The following is a 24161-nucleotide window of genomic DNA, read 5'->3' on the forward strand; positions in this document are numbered from 1 at the left end:
CAAAAAATGTATGTGTTCGGTGCATCATGGGAACCAATCATGTACATCGCGTGTCAAGTCAAAATACGCGCCTGCTGCATACACCGCCTGCGTTTTTGCAGAAGCTATTCAATATTTAATTGACAGGACAGCTGCCTCAGTGGTTGCAATATAAAAACGCAGCACACTGCAATTTTTTCAGTAAACAAAGCAGTATGGTATGCATTGCAATTTTTAACCATTAAAAACGTGTTCTGTGTGATCGGCACCTGCACGTTTTTTTTCCAAAAGCAATCTGAACGGCTGAAGTTGTAAAAAGTCATCTCTAAGCGAAAAAGCAGCTGACGTCATTCACGTTTTTCCATTGTCCAGTCGTATGAGGGAAGAGGCGGGCCTTCTGTTGTGGTGACTTGACACTCACTGGCCCTGTCCCAAATGACACTCGGACTTATGGACTTCCTCAGAGTCCACACTTTGATGACATCATGTAGTGCAAACCTTAGAGACCCTTGACCCGAATCCACGAGGGCGCACCAGAGACATATTTTGGGACAGACTCAACTTCACGCCACAAATAGGAAGAGAAGTTGCCCATCAGTGGGACCAGCATACCAGCAAGACCAGCATATGTTGTGTTTTGGTGCTGGTTTTCTGGTGACCACCAGCTAAACCAGCACCAAACCAGCATCAGCACCAGCATCCCTGGTCATACCAGCAAGACCAGCATGTGTTTTGATGCTGGTATGCTGGTGACCACCAGCTAAACCAGCAACAAACCAGCATGGACCAGCACGGCAATCATGCTGGTCTATGCTGTTTTTTTTAGCAGGGATCGCGCTCAGTGTGAGCGCTTTTTATATTTTCATATTGAATTTCTTGGTTCCCTTCCTTGTAATTTCGATGAACATTACACACACAAAACATAGAACATAACAGATAACAGATTTAACTAAATTAACATGCCACAAGGAGAAAAGGAAATTAAAATTCCAAATACAAGATCTAGACTATTATAATCAACTTCTCTCAAGGTTGCCTGGCAAACCAGTCTCACGAGAACGCAATGAGAAAGGGTCGCTGCCACTCCCTGTTCACGTGCATCTCTTCCTCAGGTAAAAGCAGTCACAGGATTCATTGAAGTTTAACTTGATGCAGAAACGGCGATTATACAATGCTGAATGGATTAAAAGTTAATTGCAATGTAAACTACACGTTAAGATGGTTTAATTTCGACGTAGTATAAACCGAATTCGATTTATGTATTCGTAGATTTATTTCTTCATCATGTGTCGAAACCAGCGGATTTTATTCAGCGGAGTTCTTCTCGCGCTCGTCTTCCTGTTTGTCCTTTATCACATAAAATATGATTCCTGGAGTAAAACCTCTCTTCAGATACTCAGGTATGACATTTATTTATTTTCTTCCTGTTTTGTTAATTTTCTTGATTTTACAGAACTTGTTTCCCTCCTGCTGAATAATAAATGTGTAATTGTTAAATTCCTCAGTCGTTCACAATAGACACTCTCTTTGTAATCCAGGCTAGTCTGAGATAGATTTTGAACATAATTTTGATTTCAATCATTTATTTCACATTAGATTCATTTTTTGACATAATGGCATAATCTTACTCAGTCAGTAGCCTAGTAAAGATATGGTTACATTATGACAGCATTTTCTTTATATTACCCTTACGAAAATTAAAAGTGTAGTTACCATGTTTTTTTGGTGTATTGATGATGAGTATTAGCAAAACCTCGGTTTTACTATAGTAACCATGGTTTAACAATTGTTTTAAAAACCATGGTTTTCAAACCATGATTATTTCGTGGTAACAATTGTTTTACTACAGTAATGTTTTTTGTTGTTTGTTTTAATTGTAATAAAGCTATGATAAATTTTCGTAAGGATATGGCAATTTTATGTAGCCTACATTAGAAAAAACAACGTTATCCTGGTTTTAACAGGCACAAATAGTAATACAACAACAGCCAAATGTAAACCAGGGCCTAGGTTTGTCCATGTTTAACTCAACCACAGGCTCCAATGTTTTTATTAAGTGCGTGTAATAAAATAATACACGTGTGCATGGAAAGTGGGAATTGAGGTCACATAAAGTTGTGTATTATTTATTATTGCTGAATGATATTTGAAACTGCTCTGTACTATCTTTCACTTGGATTTGGTTATGAACCATAAACTTAATGTAAATTTTATGGAAATTTCCATATTTATTCCCTTACAAAAGCTTCTCCAAAGCCACAAGTTGCAACAGTGAACCAGAGACCCAAAGTCACCCCAAACCAAAGTAAGTCAATATTTCTCACAACTGATACAGTAGTTGTTTAACTCTCATAAAAAAGTATAAAAAAGAATAGGATTTTATAAAATTATTATTTATAAATTTTATTCATATTTTCAGCTCTGCATACCTGATCAATCATAAATGCTGAACTTTCCACAGTTTAACATTATTCAGCATTGCTAACAATATTCGTAGTAAAATAATTAAATGCATGGTTTTATGTTGTTCACTTTTAGCTTCATTGCTTTTCTTTTATCATAAAAATTTGTTCACATATTATTCTGTGCTTCATTATCATAGGGAATCAATTCTGTCATAATATACTCACCCTCATGTTGTTTTAGATCTGTATCAGGGCTGTATCAGGGCTTAACACAAATATTTTTTTATAATTTTTTATACCAGTGGTTCAGGTTTTCACTTGCCCTGCCAACATTTTTACTGGCCCGCTTGAAAAAACAAAACAAAACAAAACAACAACAAAAAAACCCCCACAGATTTCAGTGTCACATATTTAAAATCATTTTCTCAGCTTTTCTCATGAGCTTCAAGATTTTGTTTACGGTAGGTGCTTGTTCCAATGAAAAAGGCTCTTGAATTGTCTGATTTACCTTTAAACATTGTTTCTTTCGTCATGTTTTACCCAAGTAAATGCCTGCTTCCAATGTTATTAAAACATAAATAATTACATTTTGGTATGGCATTACAATTAGAGGGCGCGGTGACACTGCAATCTCAACCTCTCTTTGTCTCGATGGTAACATTGCATAAGAAAACATACAGACAAATGGCCACAGGCAAAAAATATATTTTAGTGACTGATGGCAAATACAGTTTACTGGCCCGGGCGTCTCTTACAGTGGCATTGGGCCATCAGGTAGTCCTTAACGTTGAGCCCTGGGTTGTGTATAAATTTCTTTTTTGTAATGAACAACACAAAAAAGATATTTTGATAAATAACAGCTTCCAAAGTAGGAAAAACAAATCCTATAAAATTCTATCGGAACGGTCAACTCTATGCTTACCATATGTTATCAAAATATCATCATTTATTATTTCCATTAGTCATGCACAGAAAGGGAAATTCTTGGCCAAAGCCGAATAAAAAGAAAAACTCAGCCGAAGGACATTTTTAGCCCATCTGTTGGGTAGAACAAACTTTTTGTTGAGTTAAAATAACCCAATGTTTGGTTAATATGTTTAAAGCTGTACAATATGTGTAAAAGTACCTTTTTGTGAAATTTTTGTGTTTTAAACAGCTTTCATACTTTTCATTGTGGTGTCTATAAATAACAATGCATAGATTTAATTAAGAAAGCATACTTATTTCCCATGAACAATAAAATAAAAAATTTTCCTACAAAAACAATCCAATTTCTGAAAAAAAATATATTAGTATATTTCATATCTCATAATCTAAAATGACAGATCGCCCCCTTGGAATTATAAGGTTCTATCTGACATTTTTGTCAAAATTGAGTTATTCACATATTCTTACTCTGTGACAACTTATTTACATATGTGATGTTTTTTTTAAGTTGTGTACATTTTGGGAATTTTTATTGAAAAAACAAAAAGGTTCGTTCTATAAAGTGGAACTCTAACTTGGCTCTATAAGGTTCTATCTGCGTGAGCTCTTCGAATGCACAGAATATGACCAATCAGGATCAACTTTATACAGTATGTGGAAACTTAACTTGTATATTCTTACTACACAAAGTGTGTTTTGTGCGCATGTCAGGTAGGGGAGGAAATGAAATAAAATAATTAAAATATTAGAACGCGTTGTACGTGATTATCCACATGCCACTGAGGTGATAACATGGAGTGATAGTTGTGTGCCTCAGAACAGAAATTCCATGATAGCCTTTGCTATGGCAGATATCCTGACAAGGTATCCTCAAATTAAAAAGATAACAATGAAATACTCTACTCCAGGCCACTCTGCAGTGCAGGAGGTAGACAATATGCACAGCCATATTAAAAAGGCAATGGCAGTGTCTGAATTCTGTCTTTCCACACATTTTACTGAAGGTGAACAGGAACAACCCATATGAAATCATACAGATGAAGAGTATAGATTTGTATGACTTTCAGGCATGTTCCAAGCTGTTTCAGTACAAACAGGTTCCATTTTCTGAAGTGTCACAGCTTGTGTTTGATTAGTGTCCATATTCTCTTCATTACACAAAATCACATGCATTGCCAAGAGTTAAAGTAGACATAAGATAACTTTGAAGCTCAATATCTCAAAACTGCTCAGACCGCAAATAGAAACTTAGAATTCCAAGGAGACAAGATGGCCAGTTAACATTACAATTAGATCAGGTAAAAACAAGTTGTACAAGTAAGGGATAATGTATTGACAGCAGGTTATCACAGAAAAAAAGCCCCAACAGTTTCAGTGGCGGCGTTTCACGAAAACCTAGGGTATGGCAAAAATTCTTCATACAAGAAGGCCATTCAAATACTATGAAACCACATTATATCCATATGTGTACATACTCCACCAACCTGTATAAAATCATACTATTATTGCACGGATGTACACTTACTGACAACAATACGGAAGCAATACAAATGAAAAACAAAAATAGAAATCATGGTTGTTTAAAATGATTTTCAAATGTTGTCATTCTTAACTAAGTGCAACTCCAGCAACAGATAAACTAAAACAAGATAATATCAAAACATACTGTAACATCCCTTCACAAATCATTACAGCCGCCAATAAACACTTATAAAAACACAATAAAGACTTTTAATGATGTGATAGAGCACACGTAGTTAACCCAGCCAACCAACTAAGACTAAAACACTAAATAAAACTCTTAGTAAAACAGGGCTAAATGCAAAAACAAGTCTTACCTTTTGTCGTCGTGCAGTTTTTATTCCACAAGTCGCCATATTCAAAAACGCGCGCAAATAATTAATACAATTCACTTCGACTGCGCTACACTTTCCCAGTGTAAGAGAACATGTTTATTTATCCACAGAGAACAAATCATTTTACTTCTGGAATAATGTATGCAATATGCATTGCGCGAGTGTGGGGGAGAACCATGAGTCTGTTTGAATGTAAAAAAAAAAAGGAGTTTACTTGCGAAAATAAAGATTATAACAACAGCGTTCATTATGAGACCTCCTGCACAATTCAAGCTGCGCTGCAAGAACGACAGGCTGATGACATCAAAGTACCGCGAGGGTGAGGCGAGAAATCATCGGAAGAGTTTGCTTTCAAACCGCTCTCGCGGCACGTTGATGTCATCCACATGTCGGTTCCTATATTATAGCATGAAGTCGCGCACACGCGTAAATTATCCATATTAGTGATGTACCAATGTTCAGATATGTTCTACTGAAAATATTTAACATTATTTTTAATGAGCTTCATTATAGCCTGTTGATTTCTGGTGTTTTGTCTGAATGCTAGGGTATGGCAACTGCCATACCCTGCCATACGCAAACGCCGCCCCTGAACAGTTTATTCAGGACAAATGTCACGAACATTGGTTTAATAATTTGTAAATTTAATATTGGATATATTATTAATAGACATTTATATTGAATTTTTGTGTAATATTAAACTGTACCTGTCAAAATGATTTGCGTAATCGGGGTTTTTAGTTTGGATCAGTAGTAGAATGTCACGACTGGCCAATCAGAATCTATCATTTTAGAGAACCGTGTAATAAGAAATGTTCAATGTAACAAATAAGATCAACACAAAGTTGCACAAACAGTGAACATATGATCAATATGAATTATCACCTTAGCATGATAAATAACTACATAGACTTCTTATAGAAGGGGATTTAGTTCTTGGGAGTTTGTAAATAATGGGCTGCAAAAACACCCACAGGTGTGCGCACTGCTTGGCAAATGATTGTCCAAATCATAAACAAAGGTTGAAACGTGTCAACAGAATGTATTGCTGTAGTGACTGTCAAAAACAACAAAGGCTTGTTGACACAGATCGCTTTCTTTTAAGGCAAGGACAAATGAAAATAGTTTGGTCACATCAGCCTCTAACAAGAATGCAACTATGTTGGTCCCAACCTTTTGAAAACAGACAAAACACTTTGAATGCAAGACTCTAAATGCATGATGCAGCATTATTATACAAAACCAAACAATTCATATTTCAAACACTCAAATGTACCATGCACTTTAATTGTCATGAAATTTATACATTTCTATGTTTTATTTAAATAACCTTTCAATATACCCTTTGACAAATTGCCAATAATTCTCACATTAATTTTAGATTATGCCACTTCCCTCTGGCAGTAAGCCCAATTTTAGATTTCACAAAAACCTGCATACTTGCCCTTATTACTTAATATTGCCAACGCTTTATGATCATATATTATTATATGTAAAGAAACAGGGCTCGACATTAATGCTTGTCCCAGACAAGTTAATGTTTTAGATTGTCTGAGTGGAATATCACTATGGTTCTGTAGAGATTAATGTTTAGTTTAAATTAATAACTCTATTGTCATAATATTCAGCAAACAACTCTTGCATTCCCAAATGTACCTGGAGGTGATTCGATAATGTGCCTGGTTCTTGGCTGGCAAGTTGCAGGATTCTGTCTGTAAAATGCAAGGCCCAAGTTTCAAAAAGCATCTCGGCATGGTCAGGGAATAATACAGAGAGGTCTTGTGAAATCTGAAAAGGATAAATCAGGTATTCATTTTCAATAAAACTTCAATGTTCATTAATGCGATACTGAACGCTATATGGCCTAGCTTATCAGTGAACTATGGCTGTGTGTAGTAAATGGTGCTTCATCTGACAGCAGGTGATGGCGAGTTAATCACAGAACCGGCTTTGCTGATGAGATGCGCTTTTTTGTACAATTTTATACAATTAATCATGCAACCCTACATACCACTTTTAAAAATAACCAGAGGTGGATAGAGTAATAAAAATCTACTCAAGTAAAAGTAAAAAATAAGTCATAAATTAACTTTTTTTACAACGAGGTGAGGTGCGATTCTAGTATAGCTCAAAAAGGACAAACTTAAACTAGTTTTTTTATTGAAGGAACAGCTTTACAATTACATAGCAATAAGAAAAAATAAATAGAATAAAAAGCTTTTTTATGACTAAGAAACATTTATAGAATTGTTTTGTGAACTTTTGAGGCAAAAAATATGAGGTCAGCAGCTAGGAAATACTTTAGCTATTAGGTTGTAATTGATTTACTGCTGGCAATATTTATTAAACATTAAATATATATAATTGGCATATTGAGCATATAATGAGATGAGTGCCATGGCTATATACATTTATCCTTTACACAAATGTCGGACAATATGTCAGTTGAACATAACATAAAGTGCGAAGCAAAACTGGTGGATGTGGAGCTGCTGCAGATACTACACAACCCTTTGTTTTTAAAGGTTTCCATATTGTGGTTATATGAAATAATCGGTTATAAGTCAAATAACTGCAACCAGATGATTATTTAATAATTGTGACAGCAGAAGCCTTTGAGTCAAATTATTGAATGCTCTCTCATTTGTAAGTCACTTCGGATTAAAACATCTGCTTAATATAAATGTAAATTTCAGCCGTTGTTTAACAAGGATTTCTTCCCATGTTCTCAGTATAGGGCCGTTCCCTAGTGAAAATTCTTTATCCTGTACCTGCCAAAAAACTGAGCCAGCAAACCGTTTTGTGTCAAAGGATGAACTAGAAGATCTTCAGAAACGTAGAGCAGAAGAATACAGACAACACCAGATCAGGTTCTGTATTTTTGTTGACAAGCAGTTAACACTAAACATCACATTTTCATTGCAGACAGATTAAAGTCATTCATCAAAATGATTGTCCTTATGTGCCTTCCCCAGGATGGGTAAACAAAATGATGTTCTTGTTCTTGCCCCTCCCAATACTCCGCTCCAGTATCCCATCAAAGGATTCAGAGTCACTCCATTAAATAAAACGCTCATTCCTGGTGAGTCGGATTTCTGATGCTACCCTGTTAGATTTCTAATAATGGGAAAGCACATTTCTATGAGGTTACAGAGTGATACAGTTTAAATATTAACTATTATGTAATTTTGTGATAATAATGTATCACATTATATATTTCTCTGTGTATTAATCTAAGACATTATCATTGTTGAAGGTCTAGCTCTGCAAACACAAAACCGAACAATTTACAAGGTTTGTTTGGCTCATACAGATTTTGGACGGTGGAGGGTCGCTTTGATATATTTTCATATTTCTCGTTTGATTTAACATTTCACTCTAAAAAATGCTGGGTTATCTAGTGTTGGGCCAAAAAGGATCAAATCCAGCAATTGGGTTAGATTAACCCGGAAAATGTTTATATTTGATGCAACAAATATATGAAGAGTTTGGTTACAAAACGCAATAAACGGCATTTAAAAAAAATGAGTCACCGCCAAAATCAGTATTGTATCAGGTCAGTATTAAATAGTAAATTCTTAATTTTACGCGAAATCCAATATCCGCCGTGTTATTCTGTCATCTTTTCTCCCTTTATTCCCAAAACACGATAAACGCCACTCCTCCTTTTCTGCAAATGCAATAAATCCACTCTACAAATCACAATGCACCCTTTCACCCACTGTAAACAACAATGGCGGCGCGTTGAATTCACACTGAATCCTGGAGGCTGTTTACACTTGGCATTAACATGCGTTTTCGTCGATCGGATCACAAGTGGACGACGTTAATGCCAGGTGTAAACGTGTTCAAAATGTTTTGAGCTCATCCACTTTTGACCACTTTCAACCACATCCAGAGGTAGCCACACGCGACCGCCTTCTCTCCGCCCATTTTTCTAATCTGAGGTATTAAACGTCTTTTTTTGACTTCTGGCGTGAACATACGGTGAACAGCGCTATTTTTAGCCTTTCATTGATAAACTAAAGCGGCTGATCTCCGTAGTTTCGTTTTGCAAGCGTGTGAAAGTTGCGCGATCTTATTTTATCAATTGCGCTGAAAATTCAGAGAAAGCTCTAACATTTACACGTACAAAACTCTGTGCAGCATGTTTACTTGCTAAACAAGCAGTGGACTCCGACATAATATTAGTTTGCGTCCATATAAACTCATAATTACTCCCGCTCGCGTTTGAATGACAGCAGAGAGACTCGCCCACCGTCTCACAGACCACCCCTCACAGTATTCAGGACAGAAGCTTTCGAAAGTGGACAAAAGAGATGGATTTAAATACCAGGTGTAAACGTAATGTGTTTCTCTCGTCCACTTGTGATCCGATCGATGAAAACACATCTTAATACCAAGTGTAAACAGCCCCCTAGTTTTCGTCACCTCCTTTGTACTTCGGGATCAACAAACAAACAAAAACAAAATAATACTTTGATGGCATTGATAAACCTGTGGTGGTTTTCTGTGACGGGAATAACCGTAATAATTAACTAGAGAGTGACTCGAGAGATGGAAAATGTCGGCTGTTGCTTGTTCTCCCACCAGCATCAAGGTTCTGTCATGCTAAAACATTTACCCCTGGGGATCTTATAAAAAACTTTACATTATTTTACTTGAAGCCTTACTCGAAACTTGGTCATGGATTTATTGCATTTTGTGGAAAAAATAATCAGTTTTTATAATAGTCTTTGAAAATCGAATTATAGATTTGAATTTTTTACTTTTTTATAACATAAAGATGCTATGTGAAAGTTTGTAACAGAAAATAGTGGTTTTCATCTTGTCACTTTCTTGGTATAGAAAACACATTTTTACTGAAATTAGTCAAAATAGATTCATTGCGTTTTGGAACCAAACTCTTCATATATGTTTTATTACAGGTCGAAAATTAATTTAGTCAAAAGCACTGAGAGATTTTTCAGGGGGAAACCACAGGCATCATTTTCAGATGTAAAGTTCCACCTTTGAAAAGTTAAATTTTTTAACTGAAAATATATAAAAAATATACAAGCAAAGAACTAAAGGTGTCTTTATTTGACACAAAAGCCGTACATTTGAAAGTATCCTGCACGTCAAAAAAATGACGCTGAAAGGGGAAACTCTAAGCGCCAAAGAGTGACACGGAATACATGTCAAAAAAAGGGAGAGATAAAGGGGATGATATCCTGTGCAATAAAAAGGGGGTTATCTCTTTACATGAAGGGTGTGTCCCAATCTATTGCTTTGGTTTGTTAGAATTATGGTCTTCCCTTTTTTCAAATCCATGCATAAATAGGTCAACACACCAAACCATAGATTAAATTACAACCCAGCAGTTGGATTCATTCTTTTTTGACATAACAATGTAATGAAAATAACCCATGATTTATTAGAGTGTGCTTGTGTTATAGGATCTGCTGTCTTTTCCTTCCTGCATTTGATGTTTAAAACCTTTACAACTAACAAACATAGGTGACATGTAATTAACTCTTTCCCTGCCAGCGTTTTTAAAAAAAGTTGCCAGCCAGCGCCAGCATTTTTCAGGATTTTCACAAAAGTTAAATGCCTTCCAGAAAATGTTCTTCTTTAAATATATAAACAAACAATATATCAAATGAAAGAACACACCCTCTGCTTTCATCCTACCTTCATTAGTTCTCTTTTTATCACCTCTAAAATATGGGTAGGTTTCTTCAAAAACTCCCAATTTTGAGCCAAAGCTGAGATAATAAAATTTTTGTGAAGGACTTTTGATAGAGATCAAATGCAAAGCGATCTTTATAACATACATGGTGTTCTTTCTCTTTCACGTGAGGTGCTACTTCCGGCTTATATAAGTTGCGGAAGTGCGCCACCTGGTGGATAATAGCGTTATTGCGGAAAGACGCGTCATTGCCATGGACGCGTTTTTTCTTAATTGTCGAGTTATCTCGTCAATGGTGGCGAAAGAGTTAAAATCAGGGGTTTTCAAGCTTTATGGTGCCAAGGATCCCCAAATATGATAACACTTTTGAAAATGCTGAGTTGGTAAATATTGGACATAACACTGCATTGGATTAAAATTAAACCCAACATCTGTGTTCTGTCCAATATTTACCCAATCATGGGTTAAAACAATAATAATAAGTATTAAGTGTGTATAAGTGTGATATTATGAAGACAACATACAGTATTATTTCCAAGCTTAAATCATTGACTTTACTAAGAGTAATGGTGGATATCTGAAGAAAAAAATTTCCAATTCAAATTGACGTGTAGCTATGACAATTAATCTTGCTTCACCGCCATTTTTGACCCCAGTGAGTGAGATAAAGGGCACTGTGGTGAGAAAGAGAAAAACCTTATATACATGGTGAATGATATGGATGATTTTCAACCCAGTGTTGGGTCAAAAAGAGACGATCCCAGCCTGCTAGGTTGTAATTTAACCCATGCTGTGTTGTTTCAACCCAAAATGATGAGTTGTTTTAACCCAGTGTTGAGTCAAATATAAACAAGTTTAATTTTAACCCAGCTGCTGGGCTCGTCCCTTTTTGACCCAACACTCGGTTGAAAATAACAATTTTGTTGTATGCAACAAGAAAGGAGAGACAAACACTCAGAAGTATCTTCTAGTTTTCTTCTAATTTTCTGAATCTTCTAGTTATCTTCTAATTTTTGTTATAAATGTCATGCGTCTCTTGTCTGTTGAGTCATGAATGAAAGTTTGTAAAAGAGCTCATGCTATGTCAAACTTGTTCAGGTGTCACTGAGGGTAAAGAAAGGTCTGCTGTCTGTAATGAATGTTAAGGAGGATGAGATTGTTTTGGGCCAGAATGAGGGATTTCTGACAATATCATCCGACAGCCTTGAACAGATCAATAAACTGCTGAGCAGAGTGACCTACACCAGCACCATCTACCACATCAAGACTGAAGATCTTGGTAAGCATGCATGTTTTGGACTATTTTAATGTCAGAAGTTTACAACATTCACCGGCCATTGACGGACAACCTTGGATTCAGAAGTATTTTTCTCAATTATTTATCACACAGGGATTTTGGAATAGTTCACCCAAAAAATATTTTTTTGGGGTCATTTAATCACCTTCATGTCATTCCAAAACTTACTTTACTCTGTGTCACACATAAAAAAAATATATTTTAAAGGACGTTTGTAACCAAACAACAACATTGGCCTCCAATGACTCTCATTGTTTAGAGACAAAGCCACTGAGACATTTCTCAAAATATCTTATTTAGTAAAGAAAGGAAGAAAGTCATACAGGTTTTGAATGACATGAACATTTAAAAACAAAGACAGATTTTTATTTTGGGATGAACTAAACATTTAGTTTAGGTCAATGCAGTTTTTACAAGCAAATTTCAAGTTGAAATCACATTTACGTTTTGCTTTTAATTATTAAATAGGCTGGATTGTTTACAACAGGTTCCATTTACGCATAATTAAGTATTATGGTGCAAACAACAAAAAATGTGATAAGTATCAATCTTTTGATCCAGTTCCTCTTGTCTGTGAACAAATTGGTTGTGATTCTTTAGTGACCATGAAATCGCCTCCAGAGATTTGAATTGTTTTGTCTCTGCTTTCCAAATTACTGAACTGGAACTTGAAGCTGGAAGAACTGTTAAACGCATGAGTGATGAGCAGACATTACCCTAAAAAAACATTTCAGTTGCAAATCCAATAAAATACTCCAATTAACCCAAAACCAGACAGTGATAATAGAAGATTACAGACGTGAAATGGCAGGTTTCTGCATGTGAGATGGAAAGAAAATGTTCTACGTTAAATTTGTGTTGCAAAATTTAGGGAAATGTGTGTAAGGTGATTTTAGGTTATTAGTGTGATCAAAGCCGGCTGTCATGGTTAATGCCGGTAGGACAACACACCTTCGCACCTGGTCTTCCTGAGATGGTTTTAAACACACACCAAAAGTACATTTCCAAGCCCTTGAGCTATTTTTGAACAAATGTATTCTCTGATTGTCACATGCAGGAATTAAATGCATTCTGCTTGGATCTGACTGGTGCTGTTATACTACAGTCTATGTACTGTATGTACAGCAGCGATCATGTATTTGACTTGTGCTTCATTGAAACCACTTGAAGGGTAAATCACATTCAGGGGATTTCATACGGCATAATGGTGTCTTTATTTACAGTCACATATTTGTTAGTTCTATTTGAATGACATGCCCTGCGGCATTAAGTTTATAAAAACAGGCCTGGCTGGAGGCCAGAAGTAAACACAACTGTGCACAGTTTAATTAAAACACGATTGTTTTTCAATATTTTACTATGTTCTTACCTCAACTTCATCTTTGTACAACGTCGTGAGTGTGTTAGCATTTAGCCTAGCATTCATTCATTCGGATCCAAACAGGGTTGAATTTAGAAGCCACCAAACACTTCCATGTTTTTCGTATTTATAGACTGTTACATGAGCAAGTATGGTGGCACAAAACAAAACGTGGCTGACCTGTTTAGATTCATCATGTGTACAATGTATCAAACTGCAAAAACGGTTACCCGTCTATCACTGTGTACTGTAATAACAGTTTAGACCTAAATAACAATGCTTTTAGGCTTTAATTTGATACAACCATGAATCTCACAAGCTGTCAAATGCGGCTTTTGCTGGACTGTGTCATAAACAAATGGCTATTGTTTATTTTAGTCAGTTCCTGACTTCCTGTTTCAGTTGAAATTAGTGCTGTGTCCGAAAACTCTATGCTTGGCATACTAATGTGATTGGTCGAGGCTGGTCGAGTTTCGAAAAAATAAAATGGCGGCCAAGGAAGCGACTGGAGCACAAATTTAGTGTTAATAACTGTATATTTTAACTTTTTACACCTTTTAATTGCATTTCTAGCGAGAAAATAGTATTGTAGTTTTCTAAATTTATATTTCAAATACGCTGCCTATGAAATTTGTCCGAAAACGCTTCTATATTTTCACTTTTTACACCTTTTAATTGCATTTCTAGCGAGAAATTAGCATTGTAGTTTTCTGTTTATATTTCAAACACACTGCCTATGAAGTTTGTCCGAAAACGCTTCTATATTTTCACTTTTTACACATTTTAATTGCATTTCTAGCGAGAAATTAGCATTGTAGTTTTCTGTTTATATTTCAAACACGCTGCCTATGAAGTTTGTCCGAAAACGCTTCTATATTTTCACTTTTTACACCTTTTAATTGCATTCTAGCGAGAAATTAGCATTGTAGTTTTCTGTTTATATTTCAAACACGCTGCCTATGAAGTTTGTCCGAAAACGCTTCTATATTTTCACTTTTTACACCTTTTAATTGCATTTCTAGCGAGAAATTAGCATTGTAGTTTTCTGTTTATATTTCAAACATGCTGCCTATGAAGTTTGTCCGAAAACGCTTCTATATTTTCACTTTTTACACCTTTTAATTGCATTCTAGCGAGAAATTAGCATTGTAGTTTTCTGTTTATATTTCAAACACGCTGCCTATGAAGTTTGTCCGAAAACGCTTCTATATTTTCACTTTTTACACCTTTTAATTGCATTCTAGCGAGAAATTAGCATTGTAGTTTTCTGTTTATATTTCAAACAAGCTGCCTATGAAGTTTGTCCGAAAACGCTTCTATATTTTCACTTTTTACACCTTTTAATTGCATTTCTAACGAGAAATTAGTATTGTAGTTTTCTGTTTATATTTCAAACACGCTGCCTATGAAGTTTGTCCGAAAAACGCTTCTATATTTTCACTTTTTACACCTTTTAATTGCATTTCTAGCGAGAAATTAGTATTGTAGTTTTCTGTTTATATTTCAAACACGCTACCTATGAAGTTTGTCCGAAAACTTTTCTCTGAGCTGCCTTCATGCCTCCGAAGTCATTGCCTCATGAGGCAGCGAGGCAACAAGTCACTGCCTTATTTTTCGGATGCAGCCTAATTCACCACATCATAAAAGCTGCTCGTTTTAGTGGGCCTTAAATGATGTCTGGCACATTTAGCATAACTTTAACTGTGTAAACCTTGTTGTTTTGTGTGTAGAGTGAGTTGTAAATGTAGCTTTTTTAGGTCAAACCAGGTTTAAAGGTTTTCTTTGGCCTTTTCTTTTCTTTGTAGTGGGAAAAAGGTTGTTGTTAGATTATAAAAATGTATGAAAGAAATGGCTTTTATGTTATTGCTGTAAACAACCTTTTGAACAAGAAACGATAAGGTTACTCATGTAACCCGGGTTCCCTGAAATAACAAGCTTTGCGTCAGTAGCTGACGCTATGGGGGAAACTACTATTTACTCCGCGATTGAAGCCTATTGGTTAACGTCTGTAAAATTACAGACAAATTGCGTTTGAGCGCGCGAAAGTGGCGGTTTTAAATGAGAGGGCATGCAAGTCTATCTGTTCGAGAAGAGGGGACTGCACAGCCCCTTCAGAACCTTGGACAGACCCCTAGACAGGACCGTGCGTGACCGCGTCGGGTTCATTCTGTGTGTAAAGGCGCCTTATGTGAGGGGCAATGGCCGCTGTTAAAGGTGCTCTAAGCGAATTGAAGCGTTTTAGACCATAAAACATTTTTTGTTACATACCGGAAACATCTCCTCACTATCTGCTTGCTGCCTGTCCGCTGATCAAACTGTAAAAAAACACGATCTCTGTAGACAGCCCAGGCTTCACAAACGGCAATATCAACATAGTGGCCAAACCTAGCATCACAAAACAAAACAAAGTATTCCAGCCAATAAACGACAAAAAGGATTTGGGGGTGGGGGTTGGGCGCGTTCATGAAAGCACGGAAGGGAGGGGGGAGGGGGAGGAGTTAGCTACGCTCCGTCTGTTTGAAAACAGTTCAAACGTCAACAATAACTAACGTCTCGCAGATTCGCTTAGAGAGCCTTTAAGTTTTGTGATAGACATGTGTACAGTAACTGAAACAGACGAGCGTTCATCGCATCAAAGGCTGGTTGCCGTCGCAATGTGTGTCTACCCTGTCGCCGATGCATTCGTGGTCACCACTTTCCCTATGCACAATGAGCCAAGCTCCGTGCCTGAAAGGAAATGCTTGGAAATGATCATATCGATAGCGCTTTTACGCAGCTGTGTGTAACTTTGAGCATTAAGCTTCCCGGCCACCAGCTGGGGGTGGGACTCTAGCTGACAGAAGCGGTGTCATGAACAGCATGCCCAGAGGAATTAGTGGGGATGCCACTGCCACAAGATTCAGCATTCTTTTAATTCTTTCAAGGGGGAGTGGGTGAGCCTGCTTCTAACGAGATCACCGTGCGTCTGACTGCGCGCTCTGGTGTTAACCATGCTCGCGTCCTTTAAAGTCGAGCGTCATATAAACTGTTGTGTTGGGATAAGCAAACTCTCTTGGAGGTTGGAGAAGAATGGACATGCAAACGTCGTCCAGATCTGGTCACCTGGCCGAATAAACGACATAATCCACTTGGCTCTAAGCTTTTTGAATGACTGTAGTATCTAGTATCGGTCTGAGGCCACCATCTTTCTTCAGAATGAGGAAATAATGGCTGTAACACCCTGACTCGCTTTGCGCAGCCAAAACCGTCTCCATCGCGCTTATTGATAATAAGAGCGCACCTTGCCTCAGGGGATCTGATTGTGATTGTCTGAGACTGTGGTGTAGAGAATGCAGTAAAACCGGGGTGGTCTGTGAGGAAATTGTAGTGAGGGACCGTTTAAATTATTAAGGATCCAACCCGGTGTCCAGTGGATGGATTGCCAAACATGAAGTTTGACGCGAGCATCAATGTAATTATGGACGGTGGCCCGTGTGTGTGCGTATATTGACTGCTTTTGGCGGGTAAGGGCAGGCATGCATTTTCAGAGAGTGGGCGGACCCGTAACCGACAGCATTCACAGTGTGTTTTGCTCCGCAGTATTTCAATTAAGTAAAGTGCAGAAAAAGTAGAATTGAAAATGTAGGATGGGACCGAATAAAGGGACATATTCGGGCCTCTGCATAAACTATAATCAGCATAAAGAGCTTTTGATGCTCTTTAGGGGTGGGGCCGCGCAGCTCGAGGGGTGTGGGGCTCCGTAGGTATCTGTGGAGGCTCATCACGGCTCCGCCTCTGATTCAGTCTCAGTTAGAGAGTGAACGTCAGGGCACCACAAGCCCAGTGAGAGCAGTCAGAATTCGTATGAGCTGTACCGAAGTGAGGCAGACCCAGGCCGGTTAAAGCTATTATAACGAAGTGCCCTTAGTAACAACAGCGTGTTGCCTCTACCGAGCCTACTAATGAGATTGCGCCACTCAAGGAGGGGGAGGAGCGTAGGATCTGTAACAAAATGGCTCCACTATAGCGGTCCCTTGATACGTTTCGACCCGAAAGGTACATCAGGAAAGCGCAAGTACAGTGATTTAGGATTTGCGTAAGCGACCTTGACGTGGGGTTGATCCAAGCCAACGACACGCTCTGAGAAGTGATAGGCGCTGTCATAGCGTGCTAGCTCTTCCGAGCCGCTGAATGAAACCGTGCCGCTCAAGGGGGAGAGGGGCGTGGGACTCTGTGAGCTTAGAGCACGAATAGCTGCATTGTGGCAGGGAGATGGAACACAGGGGCTACGATACATGTTTAGTCTCATGGCTCCGCCGCTTTGCCCATCTCAGCAAGAGGGAAAACAACAGGGGGAGCATGCAACACAGATGGAACAGCCATGCTTTGTGTGAGCGGTATCGGCGTGGGATGTGTAGGTCGACGACGCACTCAGAAGAAATTCAGAGGCGCAGAGGGGCTCCGGTGAGCCACTGTGCTGAGGCGCTATTGCAACAGCCCTTACTCTTTTAGAGCTTCTACATTCAGAATATTGTTCTTACCGGATGGCCGCAAGGAAGACCTCTTCGTAGGCACGTGTCCGCTGCAAAGGGCTCGTTCCACGGCAAGACCGGAAGCAGCAGGGGAAGACTCCTAGCGTGGGTTCCGCTGCAGGGCTTAGATTGACAGTAAGTAGGAAGGCTTCTTCTCTGAGCAGCGAGACATTCGCGCTGAAGGAGAATAAAGGTAAGCTATGGCGCTCTCTCCGGACGTATATAAGACTTTCGCGGGCTCGAACGCCATTTGTCTGTAATTTTACAGCGGTTAACCAATAGGCTTCAATCGCGGAGTAAACAGGAGTTTCTCCCATAGCATCAGCTACTGATGCAATGCGAAGTGAATCGTATTGAAAGGGAACTATTTGCAGTCAGTAAATAGATTTTTTTAAATGGCGAGAGTTTGATTAATAATAAACTATAGGAATTAATAAAATTTGTTTTTGTCCATAGCTTACTTATCTTTTGAGAACCATGAGGTCATATTCCCCATTGAGATCAGACGTCTATCAGTTCCTATTCTTTACAACCCAGGGAAAGGTGAGTGCTATCATGTTATTAATATGTTTATACTAAGAACAATTGCAACTCCAGTGTCTGTACTATGAACATAATTTTCGCATAATTTACATAAATACATCATTATTTCTCTCTGTAGATATAAACTCTCAGGTGACTATACTGGTTAAGGCATTCTTGAGATATGAAGAACTAAAGGTTCTCATCCAGAGTGTTCGTGTAAACTACCCAAGCATAAAGATCATTGTAGCAGATGACAGTCTTAACCCAGAAAAGGTTGTTGGTGATAATATTGAGCATTACATTATGCCTCCAGCACAGGTGAGACAATATTGTGGTTTACTTAACTATTAAATGTACAATGCATTAAATGACTGCTCGACTTTATATTGTTGTCTGCTTTTAAGGGTTGGTTTGCTGGCAGAAATCTGGCAGTCTCACAAGTCACAACAAAATACTTCTTATGGGTAGATGATGATTTTCTGTTTTTGAATGAAACCCGTATAGAGAGATTTTTGGAGATCATGGAAGCCAATCCTGAATTAGATGTGGTGAGTATGCCTGCTGCTATATTAACATAAGTCTAACGAACAGGAGTACATTTTATTTGGCATGTTTGCAGAAGTTATAGATCTCGGTTGATTTCCTTAGGTTGGTGGTGAAGTTGATGGAAATCATTTTTCCTTTAAATTGCAATATGACGAAGGGAACAGCGAGGAAGGTGGCTGCATCACACGTATCAGAGGTACTCACACACCCCTGCCGGGGTTTAATGGATGCTTCTACACCGACGGAGTTGTCAACTTCTTTTTGGGTCGAACGGATGCCGTGCGAAAAGTCGGATTTGACCCATTTCTCAAACGGGTGGCTCACACTGGTATGTGGATTGCGGAGTGATTTGGGCAAAACACTGTCAAAATATTTGTATTTAAATATCCAGTGATATAAAAAGTTTTGTGGCTTGTAGTCTATGTCTATTAGCTTGCGACCATCAATATACAGTTTTTCTCCTTTACAAAAGTGGCTTTAGCAGATATATGTATTTAGAATTGCCACTTTTTTCTGATTAATAGAGATCTTAATGACATCAGCTTGGAGTCATAGGCACACCCATATTTTGTTCATTTAAATGCTTCTTTTAATAAGTTCCCAAAATTAAAATTATTTACTTAATCTTTATCTCACTTAATCTTAAGCCCTTAATTATAATGCCATCTTTTTGTCAACGATTTTCTTCTTTCAGCCAAAAACAGTCAGAGTTAAATAATACTGTGGCTCTTCTTGGCCTTATAATGGCATTAAATAGTGTCTGCTTGTTTGAACCCTATCCTATCATGAGACATGCGAGAACAAACTATGTTTTTTTATATCTATGTGTGTTTACATTGAAACATGCCACACAGTGAGGAAAATAAGTATTGGACACCGTGATATTTCGCAAGATCTTCCACTTATAAATCATGGAGGGGTCTGAAATTGTTATTGTAGGTGCATGTCCACTGTAAGAGACATAATCTAAAAATAATCCAGAAATCACAATGTATGATTTTTTATCTATTTATTTGTATGACACAGCTGCAAATATGTATTTGAACACCTGTCTATCAGCTAGAATTCTGACCCTCAAAGACCTGTTGGTCTGCCTTTAAAATGTCCACCTCCACTCCATTTATTATCCTAAATTAGATGCACCTGTTTGAGGTCATTTGCTGCATAAAGACACCTGTCCACCCCATACAATCAGAAAGAATCCAACTACTAACATGGCCAAGACCACAGAGCTGTCCAAAGACACTAGAGACAAAATTGTACACCTCCACAATGGTGGAAAGGGCTACGGGGAAATTGCCAAGCAGCTTGGTGAACAAAGGCTACTGTACAAAATATTAACATTGATTTTCTCAGGTGTTCAAATACTTTTGCAGCTGTATCATACAAATAAATAGTTTAAAAAATCATACATTGTGATTTCTGGATTTTTTTAGATGATATCTTTCACAGTGGACATGCACCTACTACGATGACAATTTCAGACCCCTCCATGATTTTTAAATGGGAGAACTTGCAAAATAGCAGGGTGTTCAAATACTTATATTCCTCATTGTATATCGATAGCTAAATACTAGGGGTTAGATGAGACCATGGAATCTCATGGCAATTCTTACATATTTTACGAGGTGGCTAATTTGTATTATTATCCCAGTGTTGTTTTTGGCAGCCCTTTTAGACTTAGTCTTTTGGACGAAAAAGCTTTTAGTTTTAGTCACATTTTAGTAACTTATAAAATTGTTAGTTTTAGTCAAGTTTTAGTCGATGAAAACGCAAAAAGGTTTTAGTCAAGTTTTAGTCGATGAAAATGCAAAAAGGTTTTAGTCAAGTTTAAGTCAATTTTAGTAAAAAAAGTATTTTTTTAACAAATTAATTTAGGTTAAAAAGTGTGGTGTATTTAATACTATTAAAATGTGCATTAAGGTTGTCCCTGAGGTCTTGCCGTTGTTTTAGTCGGTGTGCCTTCTGCGCATGTCATAACAAAAAAGTTGAGCCTGATATACCCTCATGTTGAGTTTGTGTGTTACGCTGAGACCTCACTTATAAAGTTGAGAAACGCGTGCTCGATTTCATTTATTGGCGTCACCGCTACGGTCCTTCGAACGCCACAGCCGCAGGTGTGTTGTTGTTTGAAATCTGGTGCGCGTGCACGGCATGGCGGCAGCTGGGTGGTGGGCGTGAGTGAGACTGTGTTGACCCAAAACAAGGATAGGAAGCGGCAGCATTGCTGATACTTTTTAGCTAAAAACAGACAGATTTCACGCAAAATAGGCAGAAATGACATGCATTGTGAACGTCAGACTTATAATCATTTTCGTTCCGTCTCGTCAACGAAAACTCGAAAGCATCTCGAGGGTTTAAACTGCTAAGACGCTTCACCGTTAATGATTAACGGACAAACAAATGTTATTGGAAACTCAAACAAAAAAAGCACTGTAAAATGTTTTGCCAGAAAACGTATGCCGATATCACCAAACATCTTATCTAGCTTGTACATTTTACGAGGTGACTAATTCGTATTTATTCTCATGAATACATTTGTATGTTTTTGTACACTTTGCTTTTGCCCCTGTAATATTGGGGTTAGGGGTGGGGTTTTATTGTTGTTTTTTACAATCTTACATTTTTTTACGATTCCCTTTCGAATTCATACAAATTAGCCAACTCGTAAAATAAATATACATGAGTTCATGCTGGACAAGACACTTTTATTATATACTTTATAATGTTGAGGCAATAATAGTTTGAATAAAGTATCAAAACCAAATAAATGTGTTTTATTAAATATCATAAGACATTTTTAAAGTGTAAAATTAATCTTTGGAGTGCGTATATGAAGTGCTAGCTCAAAATATTATATAAATAATTTATTACAGCATGTTAAAATTGCCAAAATGTAGGTGTGAGCAAAAATGTGCCGTTTTGGGTGTGTCCTTTTCATCACAAGGGGAGCCACATTTTAATGACATATTTTTTTCCAGACTGATCTCACGGAAAGTTGTGTTATAGTCACACAATAGACAATGGCATGAAATTCAGCTTTTTTGTGCCTTGAGCACAAATGTCTTTTTCGTGACACTTGCACAAATTTCTATCAATAGTTTATCGTGTCTGTGGCACGACTTTCTTTTCGTTTCATTTAATGTATTATTTTCCTATTGTTTTTTCCCCCTATTTTCTTTCCATTGTCGTTTGGGGTTGGGGTTAGAATCAATTTCTGTTACATTTTTAGACATCCTAACCCAAACCCCAACTCTAAACCTAACTCCAGGCGAGATTAGTTTTAAAAGCAGAAGAAAAACATGTAGAAACCAATACATGAAAGTACATCCTAACCCAAACCCCAAATTTTTTAAATAGGGAAACAATACATAAAATGACACCAAAAAGAAAGGACACGAAAAACTATTTGTGTGAGTGTCATGAAAAGACATTTGTGACATTACAAAAAAAGTGGATGCAAAAATGTGGCACTATATGTTTAAGTAAATCCAACATATTATTTTTTAAAGTGTACGTATTTAAACTTATGAGGCAGTTTTGAAAAAGCCAGGAGTAAGTCTAGTTTATACAAACATACCCTACAATACACACCAGTAATGTTTTTTTAATATGTGTTTATAGAAACTACTTAAATGTCCGAATATAACTAAATCCTTGTCCTGTATTAATCTAAACCCTATCCGGGAAACTCCCGCTTAATGTAATATCCAGTTTTAATATGGCATTTAAAGCAACACATGTTTGTGCAGTTTTGCAATTTCAAAGCTTAGTCGTGTGCCTTGGGATTTTTACAAATCAAAACTACGAAAAAATGGGATCTACTCCAGTGATTTTTTTCTGATGCAGTATCCACTCACTTTATTTGCTTCTGTAGCTCATGCATTAAAGTGAGTAAATTATGGGGTAATTTTTAGTGTTGGTAACATTTCTTTAATCAGTTTTAATAAAATGAGATGCCCAACTTCAACGCAGAAATGAATAAGCAAATTCATTTTATAGTTTTTATCAGATCATAGCTTTATGTGTTCTATTAAAAAGACAACTTTATTTTGCCTGCAGAGTTCTTCATTGATGGACTGGGAGATTTGTTAGTCGTCACCTGCAGCGGTCTTAAGATCGGCCATCAAAAACGCAAGAACACAGGCAATTATAACAGCTACAGGCATCCGGGACAAAATGACGGACACATGAAAACAAGTCATCATTTTTTTAAGAATCATCTAAAATGTATCAAGTATTAAGGAGCATCACAGCACCCTCACATACAGCAGTAAAGCAACATTATTGGTGAATACATTTATTTGTAATTTTTTAATGTACATTGAAAAAAAATCATGTGATCAGTAAGTCATATCAACCTATGTTTTTACAGTACCTATCAATTTATTTTTATTTTTTATTTTTTTTAGTTGTATAAATGTATCGCTCTTTTTTGCATTGTATACATTAATTTATCTTACCTTTCAAAAGTTTATGGTCACTTACTGATGATTTATATTTCTTCCACATTTTAGAATAATAGCAAACCCAAATATAAAAATGGGATTGTTGTGAAGATTTTTTGATGAATCATAATATACTAGTCACCATTTTAAGTGGATTAAAAAATGTCAAAGTTGTCCTTAGACAAGAACAGGTATTAAATATTGGTTTAAAGAAAGGTTTTGATCAGAGTTGTATAGTACTTAAGTATTTTTACTTTCTACATAAAAGTACATTTTCAATTATTCGTATTTTATTAGTGTTTTTCTTTGGAAAACATACATTCCAAAGCATATTATCATAATTTGTACTCCATTTCATAATTTCAAGTTTTTGGTATATATTTAATATTTAAGTACATCTAGTATTATTTTGTACTTGTACTTAAGAAAAAATTATTTTCGTACTTTTACTCAAGAAAGTAAAAGTACACAATTTTTATGTAACTAGGTACTAAATAAATTTTAATATGCAATATATAATGAATAGACAGTATGATTCTATGCTTTAGAATGTAGTGAACTTTTTTTTAGTAAAGAAAAGTAATTTTTTATCCAAGACAAACACTCTGATAAAGCACAGATGCTTGGAAAATGTAA

General features: G+C 36.9%; 1 protein-coding gene across 2 annotated transcripts; it reads left to right on the plus strand.

The window, feature by feature from the left end:
• Positions 1 to 999: 999 nt before the first annotated feature.
• On the plus strand, positions 1000 to 23568 carry LOC135787859 (beta-1,4 N-acetylgalactosaminyltransferase 2-like). 2 transcript variants are annotated; one of them, XM_065297781.2, is made up of 12 exons: positions 1000 to 1091; positions 1249 to 1379; positions 2225 to 2284; positions 7900 to 8037; positions 8143 to 8249; positions 8424 to 8461; positions 11937 to 12117; positions 18463 to 18549; positions 18668 to 18849; positions 18936 to 19079; positions 19180 to 19405; positions 23140 to 23568. In XM_065297781.2, the coding sequence occupies exons 2-12, from the start codon at positions 1264 to 1266 to the stop codon at positions 23319 to 23321; spliced, it is 1461 nt and encodes a 486-aa protein (XP_065153853.2). In that variant the 5' UTR covers positions 1000 to 1091; positions 1249 to 1263; the 3' UTR covers positions 23322 to 23568. The 2 variants fall into 2 exon arrangements, with proteins under 2 accessions (XP_065153853.2, XP_065153852.2); XM_065297780.2 differs by lacking the exon at positions 1000 to 1091 and having other exon boundaries at positions 1098 to 1379.
• The last annotated feature ends 593 nt before the right edge of the window (positions 23569 to 24161 follow it).

This window comes from Paramisgurnus dabryanus, chromosome 23 (genome assembly GCF_030506205.2).
Source record: "Paramisgurnus dabryanus chromosome 23, PD_genome_1.1, whole genome shotgun sequence".
In the NCBI taxonomy this organism is placed as follows: domain Eukaryota; kingdom Metazoa; phylum Chordata; class Actinopteri; order Cypriniformes; family Cobitidae; genus Paramisgurnus; species Paramisgurnus dabryanus.